Source organism: Pocillopora damicornis, chromosome 12 (genome assembly GCF_964200805.1).
Source record: "Pocillopora damicornis chromosome 12, jaPocDami1.2, whole genome shotgun sequence".
Taxonomy (NCBI): Eukaryota; Metazoa; Cnidaria; class Anthozoa; order Scleractinia; family Pocilloporidae; genus Pocillopora; species Pocillopora damicornis.
This window is the reverse complement of record NC_142681.1, coordinates 1,439,625-1,462,255: the sequence shown is the minus strand read 5'-3', so window position 1 is coordinate 1,462,255 and position 22,631 is coordinate 1,439,625. Positions and strand designations below refer to the sequence as shown.

The 22,631-nt window shown below is 38.0% G+C and overlaps 3 protein-coding genes and 1 non-coding gene across 5 annotated transcripts; 2 read left to right on the top strand and 2 right to left on the bottom strand.

Moving 5' to 3' along the window:
- The first annotated feature begins 1,644 nt into the window (after nt 1-1,644).
- On the top strand, nt 1,645-7,544 carry LOC113676710 (transcobalamin-1). Its single transcript, XM_027193402.2, has 5 exons — nt 1,645-3,751; nt 5,113-5,771; nt 6,112-6,298; nt 6,577-6,593; nt 6,844-7,544. The coding sequence occupies exons 1-5, from the start codon at nt 3,676-3,678 to the stop codon at nt 7,183-7,185; spliced, it is 1,281 nt and encodes a 426-aa protein (XP_027049203.2). The 5' UTR covers nt 1,645-3,675; the 3' UTR covers nt 7,186-7,544.
- A 144-nt stretch (nt 7,545-7,688) lies between these two features.
- LOC113676709 (trichoplein keratin filament-binding protein) lies at nt 7,689-18,190 on the bottom strand. The gene is made up of 20 exons (XM_089190573.1): nt 17,978-18,190; nt 17,362-17,479; nt 17,015-17,073; nt 16,842-16,884; nt 16,478-16,534; nt 16,095-16,163; nt 15,833-15,864; nt 13,120-13,194; nt 12,494-12,560; nt 11,988-12,050; nt 11,687-11,736; nt 11,077-11,143; nt 10,848-10,886; nt 10,617-10,688; nt 10,473-10,534; nt 9,424-9,505; nt 9,147-9,332; nt 8,938-9,005; nt 8,628-8,703; nt 7,689-8,094 (listed from the first exon to the last, which is right to left on the bottom strand). The coding sequence occupies exons 1-20, from the start codon at nt 18,169-18,171 to the stop codon at nt 8,062-8,064; spliced, it is 1,512 nt and encodes a 503-aa protein (XP_089046699.1). The 5' UTR covers nt 18,172-18,190; the 3' UTR covers nt 7,689-8,061.
- Nucleotides 18,191-18,286: 96 nt separating this feature from the next.
- Trnaf-gaa (transfer RNA phenylalanine (anticodon GAA)) lies at nt 18,287-18,389 on the top strand. The gene has a single exon. It is a non-coding gene; the product is annotated as a tRNA-Phe (tRNA).
- A 130-nt stretch (nt 18,390-18,519) lies between these two features.
- Nucleotides 18,520-21,938, bottom strand: LOC113676679 (CD151 antigen). 2 transcript variants are annotated; one of them, XM_027193365.2, is made up of 3 exons: nt 21,689-21,938; nt 20,274-20,784; nt 18,520-19,735 (listed from the first exon to the last, which is right to left on the bottom strand). In XM_027193365.2, exons 2-3 carry the CDS (start codon nt 20,757-20,759, stop codon nt 19,265-19,267), a joined length of 957 nt encoding a protein of 318 aa, XP_027049166.2. In that variant the 5' UTR covers nt 20,760-20,784; nt 21,689-21,938; the 3' UTR covers nt 18,520-19,264. The 2 variants fall into 2 exon arrangements, with proteins under 2 accessions (XP_027049166.2, XP_089046700.1); XM_089190574.1 differs by lacking the exon at nt 21,689-21,938 and adding an exon at nt 21,275-21,620.
- Nucleotides 21,939-22,631: the final 693 nt, after the last annotated feature.

Sequence of the window (22,631 nt, the reverse complement as noted above, 5' to 3'; positions counted from 1 at the left end):
ACGGGAATTCTCGTTTAATTTAAACGGACAATTGTATTTGACAACAAACTATGCAAAAATTTTCTCTTTCAAAAAGTTTCCAGTCTGTTGTTAACTAAAGCCTCGCATTGAATTTGTCTAACTTCTTGTTTTCTTGCAGCTTGTGCAAGACAAATTGAGTTCAACACAAATTCCACTTTTTCCTTTTTCTTGAGTTTGTCAGGCAAGTCTGTTTGCTCATAGCTGCTACTGCATGAGTGAACTGTGATTTGAAAGATCAGTCTTGATGTTAACCCTTTGATTGAGCTCGAGGCAACTACTGTTGGATTTGTAACTAGCTGTTCTATTTCAATTGCCGTGTCTTTTAAGGTTTTTTAAGTGATAAAATGCCTCCAATTGTGCAACGTATTGCTCTTTTTTTGTATACAGGATAAATTTTACTGGTCTGTAGAACTGCTAAAGTGATAGTTTTCATGAAAATTCTAGTAATCCTCTGAACCAGACAATTAGGATTTATATACTTAACTTGCAAAACGACAAGAGAACGTAGGCAAATAAATTTTATGAAAGACATTAGTTTTCAAAAGAAATCTTATTTTCTCAATACACTATCTTACATTCAATGCAAACGTAACAGAGAACAGTTCTTTTGTTCTTAATTGGCTGTAAGAATCACAAGTCTTTCTCATTTGTAATTCATGAATTAAGGTGGTTCCGTTCGCATCATTTGTTATGTTATGTCGTGTTTACGTAGTTTTGTAATATGTCGATAATTGTTAATCGTTGTTGATATCATCCGTGGTCTGTTGTAAGTTAATAGACATGCGGCTGTCCAATTAATTATATAAGTCCATGAAAAAAAAAAAAGGCAGTTTTATGGTTTAAACATCAAGCAGTGGCATGGCTCGTTCGTCGATGTTTTCCGTCATTTGACTGTTTATGTTACGATTTCTCGTATCAGTTGAGCTGGCTCGCGTTTCGGTTGTTTCCGAAGGTCGAAGTGAGTTTTGTTTTCGTCTGATAAACTCGTACTTGTAGCTTTTTTTCATAAGGAAAAAAAACGTTCAAGGAATTTTATTTTACGCCGGATAAATTTTCAAGCGTGTGGTCAACTTTATAAACTCGTCACCCTCGTCTCTTAATATTCGTAACTTGGTGTGATTTCGGATTCGAAGATGATACGTCTGATTCACGTGGTCTTTCCGTTTCATGAAAGGTTTGGAGAAGGAGGTTTCCTTCTTCTTCATCTTTTCTAATGAACTTAATGTCAAGTGTTCTGTTCGTTCATTTCGTCATTGTGAAGGCGGTAAGTGTAACGATAACGTAGCAACACCAAAGTGAAATTGTTTCATAACGAGGAAAACTTAAAAGGATATGGCTATTCTTTTACGCCAATCAGACGAAACTCAGTTGAATAATTTTCCAAAGGATTATATGTTACCAACGTTCTTTAGTCCATTGCAAGGAAACTACAAAGAAAATGTGTGAATCTTCTGAAGCAGCACTGATTATTGAATTGACAAAGTTGCAGACGATTTATCCTTTAGGAAATCGTAGTTTTCCAAATAAAAAGTTGTAAAAAACGAGAACAATGAGTTGATTCCATACAAATTCGATTATTTTGCTTCTCAGTTCTAGTTTACAACAAGAGAACCCAAGTTTGTTTTTATTTTCAATTTTTTTTTATTTTCAGTTTTTTTTCTTTTGAAAGCCATTGCCTTACAGTGCCGCCTTAAAATATTCAACTTTAATGGTGGCTGCCATCTCACCTTCTTCTACTCCAACTTACATCAGCTTAGGTTCGCAAGAAAATGTAGAAATATAGGCAGCCACCATTTTCATACTAGAACGATGTAATAAACTTTAAAGTTCTTATATTTGTAGAGTTTCTTTTGCATTCGTTGATTCCAGGTTGTCCTCTTGAATTCTTGGTTTTGCCGTCATCTTCATTCTCTCAGTCATCCTGTAAGCAGAGATAAGAAAAATGATGTTTAGTGTTTGGCTGATTTACCAACACGTACAATTAAGAAGTAAAAATTCGGGTTCAACAAATTTTAGTCGCAAATACGTGTTTTTGAAAAGTTTTTGCCGCATTTCCTCAGCGCATTTAGGAGAGCAACCAACAAGAGAGGAAGCGCACGTGGCTTCGAAATACTTGCACTTCATTTTCCTTCGTGATCATCGCTTTTTTCTCGAATCAACAACTCGAAACTTAAATTACGGTAAGTAATTTCTCTCGAAACCTTGACGAAGGCAGTAATTGTACTCTACAGACATGATGAACGAAATTTGTGCGAGTCGAAGGCGAAGCAAGAAGCGAACAAAAAGCACGTTATTTTTCCCTTGCTCGGTTAGTTAATTACCCTGCACAAAAATAACGACAAGATTATTTCAGCTGTTTACTAACAGTGATGCTTACCTTCAGAAAACTTTCAAGCAGACTGCATTTTCTTGGCACAAACACAGAGACCTCTCTCGTCCTTGACCTGTTTGAGAAGTTTGAGAAAACTTCACAAATTGTCATGAATATGGAATGAGAGAACAAACCAATCACTGATGAGTACGTCACAATTACGACGCCTGTGTTGTTGGCACGCCTTTTGGAGCGCATCAGAAACGCCCCTGAAGAAATAAAGGCATTTCACGTGCTACTCAGTCGCAAGATCTTGTATTAAATAATGATGACAGAATACATCTGATTTAAGTACGAATTCCTAAACAAAAAGCTCACTGAGGAAAACAAAATATTCTTTTCACATCGGAATACCAGTAAAAGAGATGAATTAAATATTACCGAAAAAGTATAAAATAGGAAAACAGACACATGCACAAAATAAAATCAAAAAACATTATTGAAAATAAAAACACGAAGATCAATTCCCCTGACTATCGAGTAGTTCCGAGATCAACTCAAGCGGCATAAGTGTACCCCCATACGACGAGAAAAGAAATTCAGACTCTATTTACAGATTTCCACACGTTAGGTTGAAATCTGTGACTTTTGTAACGTTTTGCTAAGAATTAGCCATTTTCATGTAACTTTTACAAAAACAAATAAACATACGCTGAACTTGGCAATTTATTATTAAGTTTCCGATTTACAACAAAAACACAAAAAATCAACAGACTAGTTTCCTGAGCTCGCGTTTGGAGCCTATGAGGTTGTCATGATGCTCTACCCACTGAGCTGTGAGGAGTTCGACCGTATGTACGCAACAATCCAGACAAGTTGTCTAAGCACTGATATAGCCTACTATGGCAGCATAAACATGTTATCTCATAAAACGAGTGGAAGATATTCTCCAGAACATTTTAATCATGAAGAAGTCTATCAAACATTTTCAATTAACTTTTTAGGGGTGCAGAAAATATTCATGTAATCTATAAGAAGGCATGACATAACTATTGTCTAAAATACAGTTTTCAAGGACGAGTGCAGAAATTTCTCCCCATGTTTTGTAATCGGTGCAAAAGGAATCAGGCTTTTTCTGTATTCAATTTTCAGTACCCATCAAATGTTACTTTTTTTGGCGCCAAGGCGGACGTTTGCCTGGTACTGATGTGCGCCTGATGTTGCTGGGGTCTGGAACTCACTGGTAATGTGATATTAAAGGATTAACCTCAGAATTTCCTCTGTCACATAACATTTCCTTTCGTCGCTGCTCCCGAATCTAGAACCTGAACTTTTGAAGGCGAATGTCCGCCATGAACTTCCAACTATTAACGCTCTTGGCGATTGTTGCCCTTTTCTCTCAAGCCACAGGATATTGCGGTAAGATATGGGTTACTGTTCTTCCACAAATCATTTGAGTAAAACATAGAAATACATGCTAAATAACATTAATGCTAAACTCAGCATATTTCATCACATCCGACGTGTGCAATTTTCAAGGCAATGAACTTTTCCAACCTTTCTCCGCTCTTTGGGCCTAACAGCTAAACATCATACGGTCTATTAACTTTGGTTACGCGATACGTAGACCTAAATTAAGGATAACGGAAGATCCGAGTATTTTAGAATGCCTCTTTGTGTCCCCTGCAGCTCAAGACATGTTGTTCGATAGGAAAATTAGATTTCCCTTCCCTAGAGTCTTAATATGCCCGGAGACGAAGTCGTACAAACAGAAGAGCAGTTCAGTGACTTATTCCTATTGCCCACCAGCTATTCGCTGAATCATAATGCTAAAAAAATAATTGATTTTTTGCGCACTTGGGTATTAACTTCCTCACAGTCACAGTGCTTTCAATCGGCTGATTTTGTTGAGGCGAGCGGCTAAAGGAGCTCGTCTTCAAACTCTCTTTCCCTGGATGTTGATAGCTGGGATGCAGTTTTCTTACCATGTACAAAAGAAATTTTGTTAGCTAAATCTCAATATGACTTTTCTAGTTATTTTCCATCTCTGCGTGTGGCAGTAACCTTTGTTCTCCCATTCTGCCAAAAATGAGGAGAATAAAATCACTTGAAAGCGAAACCGAAAGATAAAAAAAAATAAATTGACAGACAAACACAAATTAAAAAAAGGGAAAAATAGACTCTGAACTGATTATACTAAGCGTGAAGTTGGGCTGTTAAACCCATTATATGTAAAAGAAAGAATTTGTCCATTGTCTTATATAACATAATTAATATTCTTTCTCTGTCAAGGATAAGAGTTGCGTTACAGCTTTCTTTCTCGCGCCTCAGTTGGTGTTGGTTTACTCTGGCAGATTTCCTTTCAATTAGCATAATTTTCAGTAACCACAACTCAACATATTGTTAGTTATCCCCTTATGGATTCCTTAAACACGCTTTACCTTTTAAATCCTAAGATTGACCAGCATCTAATTTTTCCTTACGATATCACTTTGGATCAGTAAACAAATTCTCCCTGTGAGCATGTTAGGAAATGTATAATGAACAGTATGGAGAATATGCATAATGAAATTAGGGTGTAAAGGCTTACGGTAAACTACATCACAGCTTGTTTTTCAAATCAATTTTGCCTAGTTTAGTTCTGAGTGACCATAAGTCATAGTGCTCAGTGTTCGAAGTATTAGAAGCGACTTTTTTCTAACAGCGCAGAAATCAGTCGATCGTGATATATAACCTCATTTCTAAGCTGTAGCTCATTATTGACACTTGACGCGTTTCAGGTACCAGACTCCTGCGAACAAGCATCACGCGCGCGGCCGTTAGAGCTGCCGAATGGTTAAGGAATGAACAAGACGAAAATGGCACTTACGGATTGGGTCACGTGAGTGCGTTTGCGTTCAACTCTCTGCGTCTTACTGGTCACTCTGTGGAGACTGGTGCTGAGCATCTGAATGCGGAGATCATTAAAGCTGACATTGGTTCCCTGACCGGGGGTAGGGTAGCATTGTATATTCTTGGCGCGTTGGCTACGTGCAAAGACCCCAGCAACTTTTATGATTTCAATTTGATAAAAAGTCTGAAAGACAAACTAACCAAGTTCCCTCAGTTGGGTTTTAATCACCCTTTTCAGTACAGCCTAGCTGTTATGGCTCTCTGTAGCAGCAACGCACCTCTAGAGAGGAAGACGCTTGGCCATGTGAACGAAATCCTGAAGAAAGTAGAAAATGAATCTCACACTGCCAGTTACCATGCCGACACGCTTGCAATGCAAATAATGGCGTTAACCTGCATCAAGAATTCCATAAAAGGGCAGAAAAAGAAGGCACTTGAAAAGAAGATCCAAAAAGCTGTTAATTTGGGGTGTAGAAAGTTGCTTAAGGCTCAAATCAATGACAGTACGTTTGGGGAAAACGAAGTCACGGCAGCTCTTGCCTCTCAAGTACGTTACTAATTCTCTGTCACGCCAATTGCCTTTTGTTTTGTCACACAATTCATATTCTGTGATTTGAAGGGGCTAAGTCACGAAATTCCAAGAAGTTTGAGCGTCGTAGAGAATTGCCCTTGAGCTGCTTGAGTCTTACAGAATATGTATTTTCTTCAAGCTCTGAAAACGCAAAACTGGAATAAATTAACAGGGAACCGAGATGTTAAGGAATGAGAAGACAAACCTGGATCGCAAATGACAATTGATTATTTTTCACACTACCTATCAATCAGCTCCATAACATACTGTATATGTAGGGTGAATTTTTACACTGATCACATTTCTTCATGTCTAGGCTCTTTTAGCAGCCGGATGGAAGACAAAAAGGTGTTCGACGACTTTACGCTGGCTCGTGTCTCGTCAAAAACCCGATGGATCCTTCATTAACTTGTTGAGCACACTTTATGTCACACCAGCCTTGATCGGAGCGCTGCCCCACGATGTCAAAGACATAGCGTGTCTCAGAACTACAGACGTATCAGGTAACTGACAGCTGTGTTTTACAGGAAAAGTTGTGACCTTTTATACCCTACATACCGACCTTTAGCAAATCCGCTGTAAGTGCAGACGCGTTAGCCTTCTGTCCACCTGCAGTTACACCTGTTCTCCTTCCCAGTGGAATCTCCCCTGAAGTTTGTTTGCTTTTGTGCGGCAAGAGTGATAAAACGTACTGGGTTTCTCTTCTCTAAATTCAAATGGGTTTTGTTGTGTGAATAACTCAAGTTTAAGTCTCTAACGCAATTGAATTTTTCCCTTTCAGATCAACAAGAACAACAGGTGAGATTGGCAAAAAAATTAATTTCGTGTTTATTAGTTTGAGTCGCAGAGAGAGGCATGACAGGAGGGGTTATCTTTGTTATGTCCCCACCATCACCTTCCTCTCTATCGTGATATGGTGACCGCTTATGACTAAAATTTAACACCTCTGAAATAACGGTGACATATCATAACTCACTCTGTTGAAATTGCAACCAAACATTTGTAGAATATTAAAAACAACTAAGTGTTTTTCCTTTGATTGACTTAGAATATAACCGTCTGCGTTGAGCTGAAGTTCGTAAACACCAACAAGTACACCAAAGGAAAAACAGCTCCAACCACTGAGTGCGTGACAGTAGCAAATGGCACTAATGCTTATGACATCTTGAAAGAAGCTGCCAAAAAAAATTCTTGTTACGCATTCACCACCCAAAAAACCTCCTACGGCAACTCTGTGACGTCTATCTGTGGTGTCCAACGCAGACCAGTCGATAAATTTTACTGGATGATCTATGTGGACGAAAAATCGGCCACTGCGGGTGTAGATGATCTAAGGCCTGGTGACGGATCCACACTCAGTTTCCGGTATAAACAACTGCACTGGCGGTAGACGAATTACACAGTGCGAATGCTCTAACATGTTTCAAGTTTTTCCAAAATTTAGAGCGCTTTCATCCACAGAAGATAATAAACGGCTAGCTTTATTTTTAATCTGATTTTTGTAAGGTGGATGTTGGAGTTTTGAAACACCAAATCTTTAATTGCTACCTTAATTTTTCTATGACCGGTGGCTCTGAACCTATGCTACGTAGCTACGGATAGAGGAAGCTGAAATAAAAGATGTTTTAAAGAGCTTGTAGAATGAGGGTCAAACGTTTGTCGAATACGTTTAGGAAACTATAAAAATAAAGGCTTTTTAAAATGTACCATTTGCACAAGGAAATAAACGCATTGACAGTTTTTGAAAAACTTTCTTGATGTCTTGATTTCGTTTAAAACAACGTAGCGTAATTAGAAGCTTTTGATGAACTGTTCGTAAATTAACCCACCTTACACAAACAAAGAAATAAACAAGCAAAACAAAAAAGAGCCGAGAGAATCATTCGAGAAATCTCCCGCGACATTAATCTTTATTTATTATTTACAACTAATACCTTTACACATTTTAGTATCAACCAAAACTTGGACAAATTTACACTTCTAATCGTGATACTGAGTCCTGCTCGATGAAATGTTGACTCATGCATTTCTGCCCAAGCCTGATAGCATTACAGCAGGATACAGTTTATAGTTATGGCGTCCCTTTCCAGTCTTTGATGCTGTTTCATTCAGCGGTTACTATTTCATTATTGTGTGACAAAAGCTGTTGCGAGACAAACTGCGAAGAAGTCGGCGAACCACTTAAAAAACACTTCCTTACAACCATATTTATGCTGTTACCTCAGACAGATGAAGTAACAATCCATTTGATCCGAAGGAAGTTATTCTATTCAAATGCTGTTCTCCTTCTCGGAACAAACTACGGATGCAAAAACAAATACGAACACACCCTAACATAAGTATGCATATTCTCCATAATGTGCTCTTTAAATTTTCTTAGATGCTGACGAGGAGAATTTGTCTATAAATCAACAGCTTCTTTAGTTGGTGATCATTTCCGTTAATCTCGTGACCTCGATGTGTGATCTGAGGGGGATATAGTAGGGAGAAATTAGATGGTAGCCAGCCTTAGGGGTCAAAAGGTTAAAGTGACCTGACGAAGGGACGGGTGGGTAAAACAAGATAAAGTAGAATACCCTCCAGGGGTGTAAAAAGAATTCGTAATCGCTTTACGCTAGAGAAACCGGGGTAAAGTTCGGCACAAACGGGGCATAGTTTTCAGACAATTTCAACACATCCCTCAATCAGGTGAAAATGACACATTGGTTTGTATCTAGTTGATACGTTTAGCAAATCTTATCCCCCATTTGTTGGACAATGTATATACAAATAGTAAGAAGTAAAACAAAGTAAGCACAACTGGTAGTTAAGAACAGCACATGTTATACTCACCCTTGCATGAGGTCCTCTCGCTTTCATATGATCTGCCTCATGTCTCAACATTCTATCATATGCTTCTTTCTCTCGCCTAGTACAAAAAGTGCAATTTACACGTACAGTGAGGCTATGTGCAAAACTGTTGTCGTAACATTCCACCCACAGTAAACTTCTTAAAATACCACAACAAAAACGTTTGAAATTGGCGAAAAGACAAAAGATAACTGCCCATTTCAACAAAAGGCAGCTTTCATGAGTTTCGGGGAAACAAAGTTTCATTAACACTGAAACTCGTCAATAGTTTATTGATGACTATCACACTCACCTTTCCCTCTCTAGCTCTTCTCTTTCAATTTGTTTCATTTCGTTGGCCTTTTCTCTACGTGAAGTTATCTGTTCAATTTCAAAAGATCAAAACAAATACAGTGTTGGAGGGAGAAAATAGGTATAAAAACGAAAGGTTTCTGTGAATGAAGATAATAGTGGGAAGTTAATTATAAGCAGTAAAACAAACGTGTATTTTCAGATTTCAACCTGTGCTTGAATTTCTTCTTCTCGTTCCCTCCGTAGTCTTGCCTCTTCACTCTTCTCTCTAGCTGTCATTCTCTGAGCTTCCTCCAATTCTCGCAGCAGTTGTTCACGACTTTCAATTGACTCCTCTTGGCGGCGTTTATTTTCCTCCATTTTGTCATCCAGTTGTTTTCTGCGAACGTCTAAAACCTAGCAGAGGACAATACAAGCTGTTAACAAAAAATGCAACCTTGGGAAAAAGTCTCAAAAACAGATGTACACAACAACGTGTTTTCCTTACTTCAGCCATCAATCTCTCTCTGGCCAGTCTTTCCCGTTCCCACTCTGCTTCTCTCTTGGTCCACATTCGCGCTGCTTCATCTCTACGCATCACAAATTTACGATTAATAAAAGATACTTCAACCATTAAATCCCTGAGGGTGACTAGCATCTAATTTCTCCTTTCAATATCCCCCCCTGAATCAAACAAACATTAAGGTCACGTATATAAATGAAATGATCACCAACTAAAGAGGCTCGTGCTCATTAAACTAATTTTCCTTCTCAGTACCTTAGGAAATGTACAGTGAAAAGTATCAGGGCTCGGAAAGGTTTTATCCACTCAACTCCAAGGAGCGCAGGACATTATGTCCAATACTTTGCACTTTGAATGAATTTTTAATTCCGATCTAAGTTGGGGTTTTAAATATTTTAAAGATTTAAAATTGTTGACGTTCTTAAATAGAAAAAGAGAAAAAGACATATGCACTGTACTAGACCAGTGCACGAACCTTGAATAAATGTTTAAGTACTGATCAAATGATTGATTACCATTGATAACAAATTTTCCTTTCTTATTCATTGATTTGACACTAGTGTCTAAAATTAAACATTAGTGTCTAACTTCAGACTTGAGTGTCTAAAAATCAGACTCTAGAGTCTAACATCAGACATTAGTGTCTAAAATCGGACACTAGTGTCTGAACTCGGACATAAATGTCTAAATTGGTCACTAGTTTCTAACATTGGACAGTAGTGTCTAAAATCAGACACTTGTGTCTTAAATCCTATACAAATGTCTAACTTCGGACTCTAGTGTCTAAAATTGGACAGTAATGTCCACAATCAGAGACTAGTGTGTAAACTTCATAAAAGATGTTTTCTTTTTACTAATGATGGGTTGATAGAGTGATGGAAGTTGGCTGGATCAACCTCCACCACAAAGAAAAGTTAAACAAATCCATCCCAATCCAGGATTAGTCTTCAAACCTTGTCACAGCTGTTATGAACTTTATATCAGGGCAAGCCAATGATTCAAACAATGGCTGCATGTGAGATTGTTATCGTTACCTGTAGAGCATGTCCAACTCGGCCTCCCTTTGTTGTTCAAGCTTAAGTTGTTGTTCAACAACCTTTAAAAGAAACAATATAGACACATGTATCTCAAACTTTTGCACATGGAAAACATTTGAAATAAATTTAAAGATCCATTACCTGTCTCATGTATTCTGCGTCAGCTCTGGCTTTCTCTCGTCTTGAAGTCTCAACTATTTTGTCTTGATCTTCCTGTTCATTACAAGAATTTAGACAAAGAAAATTAGCTCTCCTCTTGCAAAGGTTATCAAATGAGTCTCACTCTCTGATTTCTGGTCAATAAAAATAAATGATACCAGTTGAAATCTATTTCATAAAAAAGCCACTTTGATAAACCAAAAAGATGTCTACCTTCTTGGCCAATGCTTCTAAAATCTTCAAATCCAGCTCCTGCAAAAACCAAGGGTCACATATTTGAATTAGACACAGAGTCTAGAAATTCATGTTCTAGAATCCAAATCTCAATGTAGTCATTGAAAAATTCATTTTAGAGTATAGGACAAACTTTAAAATTTACACATAAAGATCACTGTTTGTATTGCATAAACCCTCAAATTTCTTGTGATCAATCATTTCTTACCAAAGCCTCTTGTATCTCTTTACTCTTTCTTTTCATCTGTGCTTTATGTTGACGGACCAGGACACGCCTAAAAAATGACAGTCACAAGAACATGATTGACACATCATCTTTACAACTCACACAAAATCGTAAGACCTCAAGGGTGAATCCAGTGCCTTGTTTCCAGTACTTCAAAGTTTAAAAATTGAGAGACTGACAGACTGCCTGACCTACTGATCAATTGACCACCTGACAAACTGACTTATTGACTAAATGACTGAGCAAAGACCTAACTAACTAACTAACTAAGTGACTGACTGCTTGAGTCACTGGCTGACTGACTGACTGACTGATTGCTTGAATGGCTGACTAACTGATTGCTTGAATGGCTGACTGACTGATTGCTTGAATGGCTGACTAACTGATTGCTTGAATGGCTGACTGACTGATTGCTTGAATGGCTGACTAACTGACTGATTGCTTGAATGGCTGACTGACTGACTGATTGCTTGAATGGCTGACTAACTGAGTGACTGATTCACTCAGTGAATGACTGATTGATTTACATAATGATTGATGAAGTTGACTATCAAACAGACTAACTAACCCTACAACTCATTAGTTAACTCACCCAAACTCTCGTTTTCTTCTTGCTTCATCCAGCAGCCTTCGATCTTCCTCCTAGGAGCAAATGATAAGTTGTAGTGATCCTGATCACTTTCCAAGATCATTAAAGATGTTTAAAGAGATAGATCTATCAAATTACAAAATCCTCAGTCAACCACATGAACTGGGGGCTGGTAAATAAACAAAGTGAAAAGCCACAAAATCTGAACATGAAATTCAACTCTCTGTATTTCATTATTGATTTTAACACCAAAAAGTCTCCATAAAAACAGTCTAATTAAAACAATCTCACCATGAAAACTTACTGCCTGTTCTAGCCTTCTTTGTGCTTTGAGCAAATCCTCTTGTTCCTGTTTTAGCATTTGAGCCTACCAACAAACACAATAACATTTACATTGTTACAGGATGTTCACAAGTGGTAAATGAAAGACTAATGTTTAATTGAACAAATATTTTTTTTCTGGCTAATAATTGGTGAAAGTATTTCTTCTCCATTGAAGGGTGTAATTTAGCAACACGTACATGTACTTCATCTAATCCTCCTCCTTACTGTAGTTTTAATATTTGGTCTATCAGCTTGATTTGGCTTTATTCATACATTTATTGGCTCAGTGACCTCCTCGAAGTAAAATTAGTCGAGAAAAAAAGGTCAATTTAAATCTACAGGCATCAGTCATTCATCTAGAGGGGTAATTTTGCTTGAAGTAAACTGCATGGCCGGTCAGGTTTTTGGTTTTTTCCTCCCATCCTGAAGGATGGCTACCCACACTAGACTGAAAATATGACAAGGAGTTCAGTTTACAAACTATACCTCTTCATCTCTAAGTTTAAGTTCTTCCATTTGTTTTCTCAGATCTGCAGCAAGATTTTCTTGCTCTCTATGAACAAGTAAGAAAAATTAAACATTATCAAGTCTTTTTGAGCTTATATGTAAGGAAAAGTGATCAAACTACAGTTATATGGAACTGAAATGTTTACAAATGTAGAATAGAATATAGTTCTAGAATAATAGGAGAAAAATCTCTGTAATATGTAAATTGGGCAATGCTACGTAAAAATGACTTCTGAGTATTATTCCTCCTCATAACTAACATACAAGGAGGGTATAGCTTTATCTTTTTGTTCCAGGACTCAGATTGATTTTTACAGGGCTCCAAATTTCCCTTTAAACCCTTTTATTCCCTAGATTTCAAAATCAATTCTCCTTATGGTCTACATACATTTATTATAACCTAAATTCTGACAACTTTGTTGCTCAAGTTTAGGCAATTTCAGGACTTTCCAAGACCTGAAATCTTTTTCCAGGACTTTCAAATCTTGGAAAATTTCAAAATAAAATTCCAGGATTTTTCAGGTTTTCCAGGATGGGTACAAACCCTGAAATAAGTATAACTACAGTGTAAATAGATTTAAGGTTAGCATTATTTTAAAACAAACCTCTTCTTTTCCTCTTCCTTAGCTCTTTCTTTCTCAAGAGCAAGTAACCTATCTTTTTCCATAACAGCATCCATTCTGTGAAACAATAAGTAGAAACAAAATCAGTACACATTTTACATGCGAACCTGTTCCTTGGGTGCATTTTGATTGAGTGTCAAGAGGTAAATGCAAACCTGAATTTCATGTTTTTGACACTATTGAAAATTGCTTAATGATACATGTAACTGAGAGTAATATTATGTTCTTGCCTCAACTTACCAAACACACTGTACACTTTCAAGTAGCTTAACCCTTTCACTCCCAAGGGTGCCTATCTAGGTAAATGCCCTAATTGCCCATGGGGTTCGGGTATCATGGTGACTACTGAAAGGCAAATTTGAGGTGCCATACAACTATAGCAAAATAGTGAGTGAACCAGGCAATTTTAGACTCACCAATGCAGAGAAAGTTTATTCTACAGAGATTAAAGTTTTCATTTAAGATAGGTAACATCTCCAATATGAGAAAATAAGCTGACAAAACAAACCTCAAAATCATGCAACACGCAAAACTGTTCATCACACCATTTTGATTTAATGAATGAAAGCATATATGTTGTTTCACAAGGTAATTTCTCGATATAAGGTAGGTAAAGCAAAAATATTTTACGGAAATATTTACAGCGAAAATTATAAATTTCAAAAGAACACAAACAAAATTACTGGTATGTCTTCTAAAGTGTTTTTTTTAACCGAGACAAAAGAGCGTTCATTGTTCGAGACGTTTGAATTTCGCGCCACGTCAGGCTTCGGTGTTATGATTTTTGAAACAGTCCAAGCAGAACCTCTCGCCACATGAATCGCATCCCATTCGACAGAACGTTGTCTTTTTTCTTTTCAAGCATCTCTTGCACCTTCCCTTGCTCATTTTTACGGGCCAATGTCCAGTCTGAACAGTTCCTTCTTGAACGGCATGTTGACGGGATGAGAAGTCGCCGATCAGCATCTTCACCATTTCGATGCGAAACTGAAGTTGCGTGAAGTTCGGATGGTTATCCGCAATTTGCATTAAAATATGTGCATTCACAATGCTTACATCTAGACAAAACCACAACAGATACCGCCACCATTTATTTGCTCGTCTTGACGTATCGTAATATTGCCGCATCTGATCGCTATGATCTACTCCTCCCATGTACTGGTTGTAGAGTTTTACCACTGGGAGAGAAGGAACTTCGATGTAAGTTCCATCCTTCTGCTTTCTGCGAACAGTTTCGTTTCCCCTTGCATTGCATTGAGTACTTATGAAAGCCACGGCTTTTTTGTCTTTCCAAACGGATGCGACAATGTTCCCTTTCCGACGAAAGAGAGATTCGCCACGACGGAGCGCTTTCACTTCGGGCTTCTTAGCTTTTAAATCTTTGGGAAAGTCAGTTCTATTAGCACGTGTTGTTCCACAAAGATAGAGTTTGTTGGACAGTAAATCTTCAGCCAGTCGAACTGAAGTGAAAAAATTATCACAAAAGATGTGATAATTTTTCCCCTTCAGATCGTTGACAAGGTCGCAAACAACACGATGTCCAAGACCGTGTTCAGGCTGGCCACCATCTTTTTTGCCTGTGTAAACTTGCATGGCGCTCACAAAACCATTCGTTGCATCAGCACGCACCCATACTTTAATGCCCCGTTTCACGGGCTTCATGGGCATGTACTGTTTGAAGCCAAGTCTTCCTTTGTACTTGACCATTCCTTCATCAATTGATACAAACTTTGATGGGCGATATTCTTCGTGGAATGTGTTGGCTAGTCTATCCAACAAAGGACGCACTTTGAAGAGCTTGTCATAGGCAGGGTTATCTCGCGGTAACATGTTTAAACGATTGTTTAAACAAAGATATTGTCGAATCTTCTCGAAGCGATTCCTCGGCATTACTTTTTGAATGGTTGGAACACCAATAAAGTTGTCTTTCGACCAGTACATTCTTGTTTCCGGCAAGGACTTTATTCCAAACAAAACATTCAACGCGAAGAATGCACGCATTTCTTCGCATGTTGTTGGGTGCCACCTCGGGTCTGGTTTCGTTTGAATGCACTGTTCGGCATGACGGTTGGTTTCCTCCACAATTTTTTCGAACAGATCTTCTGGCCAAAGAAGGAGAAAGAAATCCAAAGCTGTTCCATCTTCTGGAACTCGTGAAGTCGGACCAGTGCGTTCGACAAATTCTTCAACATGGACAGGCGAGTTATCTATCGTCCAGCGTTCGTCGATATCCTCTTCGCTTTCGCTCTCACTGCTGCTCTCGCTTTCGCTCTCAGAAACTGAAATATCAGATTCATCGCTTAATTGCCTTCGCAAAGCTCTTGCCCTTTCTACTTCTTCAGTTTCGAAGCCTAAAAATTCATCTCCTTCAGAATCGGACGCCATAATAACGCAAGGTTACGGAAATTCGCTTACTCACTTTCGATGGTCGATTGTGAAAAATATTTCTATGGGAACCTACCTCGTGTTTTGTGTCAAACGAAACATAAGGATATCTCCTATTGGCTAAAAGACAAAGAAGGGCTTTTTCTCATTTATATCACACGTTAGGATTGGTTAATACAAATGCATTTTCAGAGTGCCATATGGCACTCTTGGGAAAACGTGACGGTCACGCCAAAGTGCCATATGGCACTCTTGGGAGTGAAAGGGTTAAATAGATAACTTGAGTTACTAGTATTGACATAACACTAACCTTCTGTCTTCTTGTCTTGCTGACTTCAAGTTCTACATTGAAAAAGAGGAGAGCCATTCAATGAGATAAGAACAGAATGAGACTTTTCAGGAATTTATCTATCCATCACCTGCTTTTAATCTCTATTTCTTTCAAGGCCCATCCAGCTGAATGCAATATGTTCATCCACTGAAATTTTACTCAGCTCCATCCCTGACAATTACTTTTAAAAAATGTTTCAGTTGGAATAGAAATTCAAGCAAGGTTACATGACAGTCCTTACCTCTTCCCGGTCAGACACTTGATCAGCCCAGCTGTTTACTACATGTTCTCTGAGCTGGTCAGCTTCAATCTACAGCGATGGGGATCGGAAAAGACAATAAATTATCCAATAACCAGGATTTTCAAAAGGAAATGAAGCATCAGAAGTAATGTGTAACACATAATGAGAAGGCCATCAGATTATCACCAGGGAACTAAATAACAGGGTACAAAAAAGAGCATGATCATCACTTGATCTTGTGTCTTCAGTACATGCAGACTATCACCATGTTCAACAGAAAAATATCACAATGCTGGTGCAAGAAGTTGTTGAATTTCCAATTAAAATGATCAAAACTTATTGATTAAATATCTCTGCATTCAACAATCACTATGAATGCTCACCTCTCTAAGTTCTACAGCATTTTGTTTCCAATGATCATACAATTTTTGTTCAGCAATCTGAGAAGAAAGTTCAATTAGTACATCATCAAAAATAAGCGATTACTACTTGGTTTCTTGAGACCCTCATTCATGCACAGAATACAATAATGGCTAAACATAGCTAAATCAAAAAATAAGTATACATATCTGTCCAAAATAATGCAATCAGAAGCAATATTTTGGAGCATTGTGGGGGAACTTCATGCTGTTGAATGATGTCTTGTAAGTGACATTAATCTGAGTTTATGACTTATCTAATGCGCAAATGTTTATTCCCAAACACTTACATACACTATCCAAGTTAAAATAATGATAAAGCTCATACTTCTTTTCTTCTGGCTTCCTTGTCAGCTTTTAGCTCATCAGCCCTAGGAAGAAAAGTGCACTTCATGAAAATTTAATCCAGTGACAACATAGAAACAACTTTAAACAGCAAGACATGTTTACTACAAACATCACAGATGATCAAAGCAAGTTTTCTTTTTTAACATTACAAACCTCTCTTTCATCTGTAACAGTTTACCAGCTCCACCAAGTCTTTTTGCCTTAAGCTCTTCCTAGAGATTAAATTAAAAAGCAAATGAAAAGCTCTATTGTGGTTGTTCAATACACAACTGACCTTTAAGATCAAAATCAAAGAGTTGACAGTTTTCCAAGTCTCATGGCAAATGTTCATATTTCCCCTTTCTCTCAAATTGACCACCAACTAGACTCTTAAATACCCTGTGAGTAGAACTAATTGATTTGGTTTAAATCTACTTTAAGTCTCAATTACAGAAAACCAAAAAAAAAAAAAACACTACCTAACACTACAGTCAAATAGTAAAGCTTGTTTTACACCTTACCTCATACTCTTTAGTCTCCTTTAACAACATTTCAGACAGTCTTTTTTTCCTCTTATCTAATCTTTGCTGTTTATCTTGTTTCATGTTCTCCTTGTACAAACCATCCAGTGCTTGCATGCTGTTAAAAACAAAATATCATTCACTCATGTGGCCCTGGAGAAGACTTAAATCACCCTTGAAAAGTTTGACCTTTCATTTAATTCAACGATCGCATGAATGACTTGAGATGTTCATCCTAAGGACATTCCTTAGTGATTGACTGAAAAGTATACCCTTGAAATAATGTGATACTACACTAAGAATGTGATACTACCCAGGGAATACAAATTTCTCTAACGTATTTATGTAAGCTGGAGTGACTAAGAGTTGAATTATGTTGTGGTAAAGTTGAAATGGCATGAAATGTTACCAAGGAGATTATATAAATATATGACCATGCATGATCGACACATGCCAGTTCTCAAAGTGGCAGAACTGGATCTATGAGATAAAGGAAATACAAGGGCAAAGACTGAAGTATGACTGATGAAATAGTCAATCTGGGTAGAAATAAAAAAACAGGGTTCGTATTTCCGCATTCAAGTCATAAACCTTGCAATATCCTTGCAGATCTCACCTGTCTTCGTAAGATTCTCTTGATCCCCACACTCGTTGTTTGGTAGTCTCCACGTTAGATCTATTGAAATATCGTGCGTTATTATCCCAAGCTTCCCTTCTTTCCGCTTCGAATTGTGTTCTCCGAACAAGGAGTCCCTCATTCCTGTTTTTGTAGTTTTTCAGCCAGTACGGTTGTAATGTCGGAAGCGCCATTTTTGTTTTTTTGTTCGTTGTATCAGAGCGAGGCAAAATGTGGCGCAGACGCAGTAAGGACGATACTATTTATTATAGAAATATTTATGCAAAAATAACCACCACAAATCCAACAGCCGAGATAGCTCAGTTGGGAGAGCGTCAGACTGAAGATCTGAAGGTCCCTGGTTCAAAACCGGAGAGTTCGTATGAACTCTGAACAATCCCGGGTCTCGGCAGCCTTTTTTTTTTTTTTTTCCGTCAGAAATTCGAAATAAACTCAATCAATGACAACACTTGTAACACATAAATTTGGAAAAAACATTTCTACTGTCGTATTACTAGTAAATAAACCAACTTCCGATAACAGCCTACCAAAAAAATTGTTTATTATAATTACAGATCCTGGCTTGGCCTACTACAGTGTACTTCAATAAAACTTGCGTAATTATTGTGAAAATACCATGAGCCATTTTTACACAATATCAGTTATAAATTATAGATTTACATTTAAGTATACCAAAATGTCCTCGCGAACTTCGAGGAAACTGAGAACAGTTCATGAAAGAGGAAGAACTGCTCAGAGTTTTTACTGGATGAGTAATCTAGTGAACGGAGAGATGGAAAATTGAGTCGGGGCCCTGGTTGAATAAACGGAAAATACCTTTGAAGGAGGAAAGTCAGGTTTTATTTCAAAGTCTTCTTTCTCGAAATTTAAAAAAAAAAAGAAAGAAAAAGAAAAAACAAGTTGTCACTCTTCCATCAGCTTGTTTTAATATTCAAGTATACAACATGTAGATATTGGACACGCAGTGATAGTTTCTTCGTAAAAGTCAGTGTAGGCTAGCTCCTTAAGTGGGACGATAAAGAAGGGTGCCCCTCCCTTCTATTTCACGCTGGCTTCTTTTCGTATCGACATTCTAGTCATGGTATAATTGTGGATACCCGTGGATAGACATATATTTTTACATGAAAAACATCTATAGCATACGTGATTTTCTCGTTCCGTCAAGAAATCAAGAAAGGATTTTACAAAAGCTGTTGGCTATTACCTTCAACTTGAGTTGATTCTCCTAAGACATTTTATTGAGGGGTAGTGGGCAATGATTCCTGACTATCCTTCAGATTTATCGAGTAAATCCTTATTTGAGTAAGAGGGTAAGTCATCATCGTTCTCGTCGTTATTAAGGTCCTCCCTTGATGCACGCAGAGCCTTCTTAGAGGGTTGGCGCCGCAAGGATCCTGATGAGCTTTGAGCTGAGGAACGTCGACGGCCCTTATTCGATGAGCTCGACGACGGTTGGTCATTAGGCTCCTCTCCTTTTAAGGCGTCCTTAGGACTAAGTCCCCGCGCGGCGTTGAAACAGAAGCAGAATATGATGCAGCACAATAGGGCGAATAAGTTCACAAAACCGAGAGCCAAACCTACCCCTCCCACCACTTTCAGTTTGTCATCGTAGGCGAAATTTAGTCCCGTACATCCTAATATATTGATGAAATCCATCGGGTTCTTTAAGTCCATATCATTACCACAGGTGGCTGTCGGGAACTTACAGCATGACTTTGGTACCCTGTTGTTCACCCCCTAAGGAAAAAATAGTCACCGACTTTATTGCACACAACTGACACAAATAAGGAGTAGATACAAATCTGGAGCAGCGGGACTCCTGGATGAGAACGAGATTACTTTTCCGATCTAAGAGTATCGGCTCCTCTGCACACTTTGGCCATTAAGATTATTTTCATTTTGGTTTTACGAGCTCAATCAAAAGCGCTTTATTGCTTAACTATATCAGAAACATGCGTAAATTGATGGAAAGGATGATACGAGTCTAAACAAAAATCATTCCACACCTCAAAAATCTCGTGTTTACTACCAACTATATTAGCCTATTTATAGGACATATTTCGGACGCATTTAGTAGCCATAATTTAGATGGGAAAATGCCCAGTGCCTCTTAGGACGTGGTAGGAAGTTGGTGTATTTCGGGCGTGCACGCTTTATGATTACCTTCAGCTACAATTCCAAAGAGGATAACATGTCCTAAACTTCGTCTTAATACTAGGGTTACATTTTAGCAAAAGACACGTCTAGAAAACAAAAAACAAATATTTTCACCAACCTGAGCTGCTGCCCATTTTGAAGTAAACCAATCACGATAGTCAACAATTCCACAGCAGGCGTAAGTCTGCTGGATCTGATCGAAGGCCTTGGTGACTTTCTCGTCCTTTCCGTACTCGGCCAGCATTTGCTGCCCATTACTAAGTTTCTTTTTACCGACAATCATTTCATTCTTCAACGTAAAATACACTACTCCCATGATGAACTCGACAAGAAACAAAATGATGAGCAAGATGGCCAGTAATGTTAGAAGTCTGTTATTTTCTTTCACTACCGCAAAGACAAACAGCCCAGTAATGAAGAAAAGAAGGATCAGAAGACCAATTCTGAGTCCATAATTCACCTGGAACGCGGCGGCTTTCATCGTAAGGTAGTCTCCGAATGGCGTTGATACGGTGACAGCGAAAATGAGCAGAGAGAGGCCAGTCAAAAAAAAGAGGATGAAAAAACCGACCATGGACCATTTTACAATATCTTTTGTCTCCATGTTACTTTATTGATCTCTCTGATACCTGAGCAAATGGAAAAAAAACTAACATAAGAATAGTAAAAATTAGTCAAAGGTGCTACAGGACACCTCTGATGAAAAATGTATTTTATCAGTGAAATAACCATAATGGTGTTCAAAAGTATTGCTAATTGTGACTTCTTTGGCTCATATTTAGTTCCAAGGTTGTACAAAATTTTTGCGAAAGGTCGGCTTGCTCTCTGAAAGTACCATTCAATCTTGATTACTGACAAAAGTAGCACGACTCATTCAAAGCCGCATAAGTAACTTAAATGTTGCAATATTTCCGTTACTATAACTGCCTCTTATGTCAAGTGTGTGTAAAATACACTACCCTCTCTATATCAGGACAATGGTCAGGCTTAAAACGATACTCTACAAAAGCCGGTTCAGTTTCATCGATCTCGTGTTTCCAACCACAACTCGATTGGCTCCCAAACTTTAAACGAACAGAATAGAGGTGAGTTTAATCAATGAAAACCTTAAACAGACACTTTCCTTCTCTGAGTGAACCAAAGAACCAAATAGATTATGTTCTCGTAAGGCAAGCCACACTTCACCCAGTCCGTGAGCCATATCAAGTTAACGCCCATTCCTTTGTATTCCGAGCTCAAAATCGAAAACTAGTTATTTACTCTAAGACCGACGAGAGCAGGAATGGATTCAGATCAAAAGATACAGTAAACATTGCTGTAAAATGGACACCTGCCGCGAAGCAGTTTGTTCTTTTACATGGCTACCACTTGGTAGGTCGATGGAAGCTAAATAATTCACCACAACCTTAAAATTTCTCGGCAGTGTTGTTCCCAGCTGAAAATTTGATTTTAAAAGAGATTCGGTGAAGTCATCTGTGATTAAATCGTGATTTTTTCGGTATCAAACCATTAGTTCATTACATTGATTCTTACCTCAAGTTTAAGTCCCTGTCACTCATTCTTGATTCGCGATGAGAACCCTAATCCTTTGGGGAGAAATTCCTTTCCATTTCAAAAATCCCACTCAAGAGAACTGAATCTTTTTGACAGCCACAGCAAGACGAAAAACTATTCGTTGTGACATTCGATGTGATGTGATATCAATCCGCCATATTTCTAGAAAATCATCTAATTTTAATGATAGCTAGAAGTTTCAGACTTGGAAACAGGTTCCAGAAATCTCTTTGTGATCACTCGTGCGTAACATCTGTTTTGAAATCAATTTGTTAAGTAAACAATTCTTGACAATAGTCGTGACCTTAGACTATAAAAAGCTTTTAGCAACAAGCAACGGGTACCGGAGTTTATAACACAAAGTCGAGATTGACTTCTATAAGCAACAAAGCAAAGTAGTTCAATTCTTGGGAAGATTTCACAAGCCGTTTACCCTCGTTATTTTTCCAAACATGTTCGGGGTTGATATCATTGATCTTAGGTCAGGGAGTGTAACCAAACAGCCTTGCGCCTTCTGTGATATACTCGACTATATTCGACAGAACTTACAATTTGGAAGTTCCGTGCAAAGATGGCCTTTCCCGCTGATTTTCGTGCAGCAATAGTTAAACATTCATAAAGATGAAATATGAAATGTCACTATACAAAGTTAATGTTCAAAACTTCAAATTCATTGCTCAGGCTCGGATCATATTTGTATAAGGCACCCATCATTTTTGGTTAGCAATATACAATTTCATAGAAAAGAAAAGAAAAAGCCAGACAAAACAGAAAAAAGCGCTTTCTCCCGCGCTCAAAGTAGTTCACCGATTTTAACTTTGAGCTCATCTTGGCTGATGATGTTAAACCTCATTCTGACTGGTCGATGTGATTACTGCTTTGGGCTTTTCGATACTAAAAAGGAAGACTACCCGATTCCACA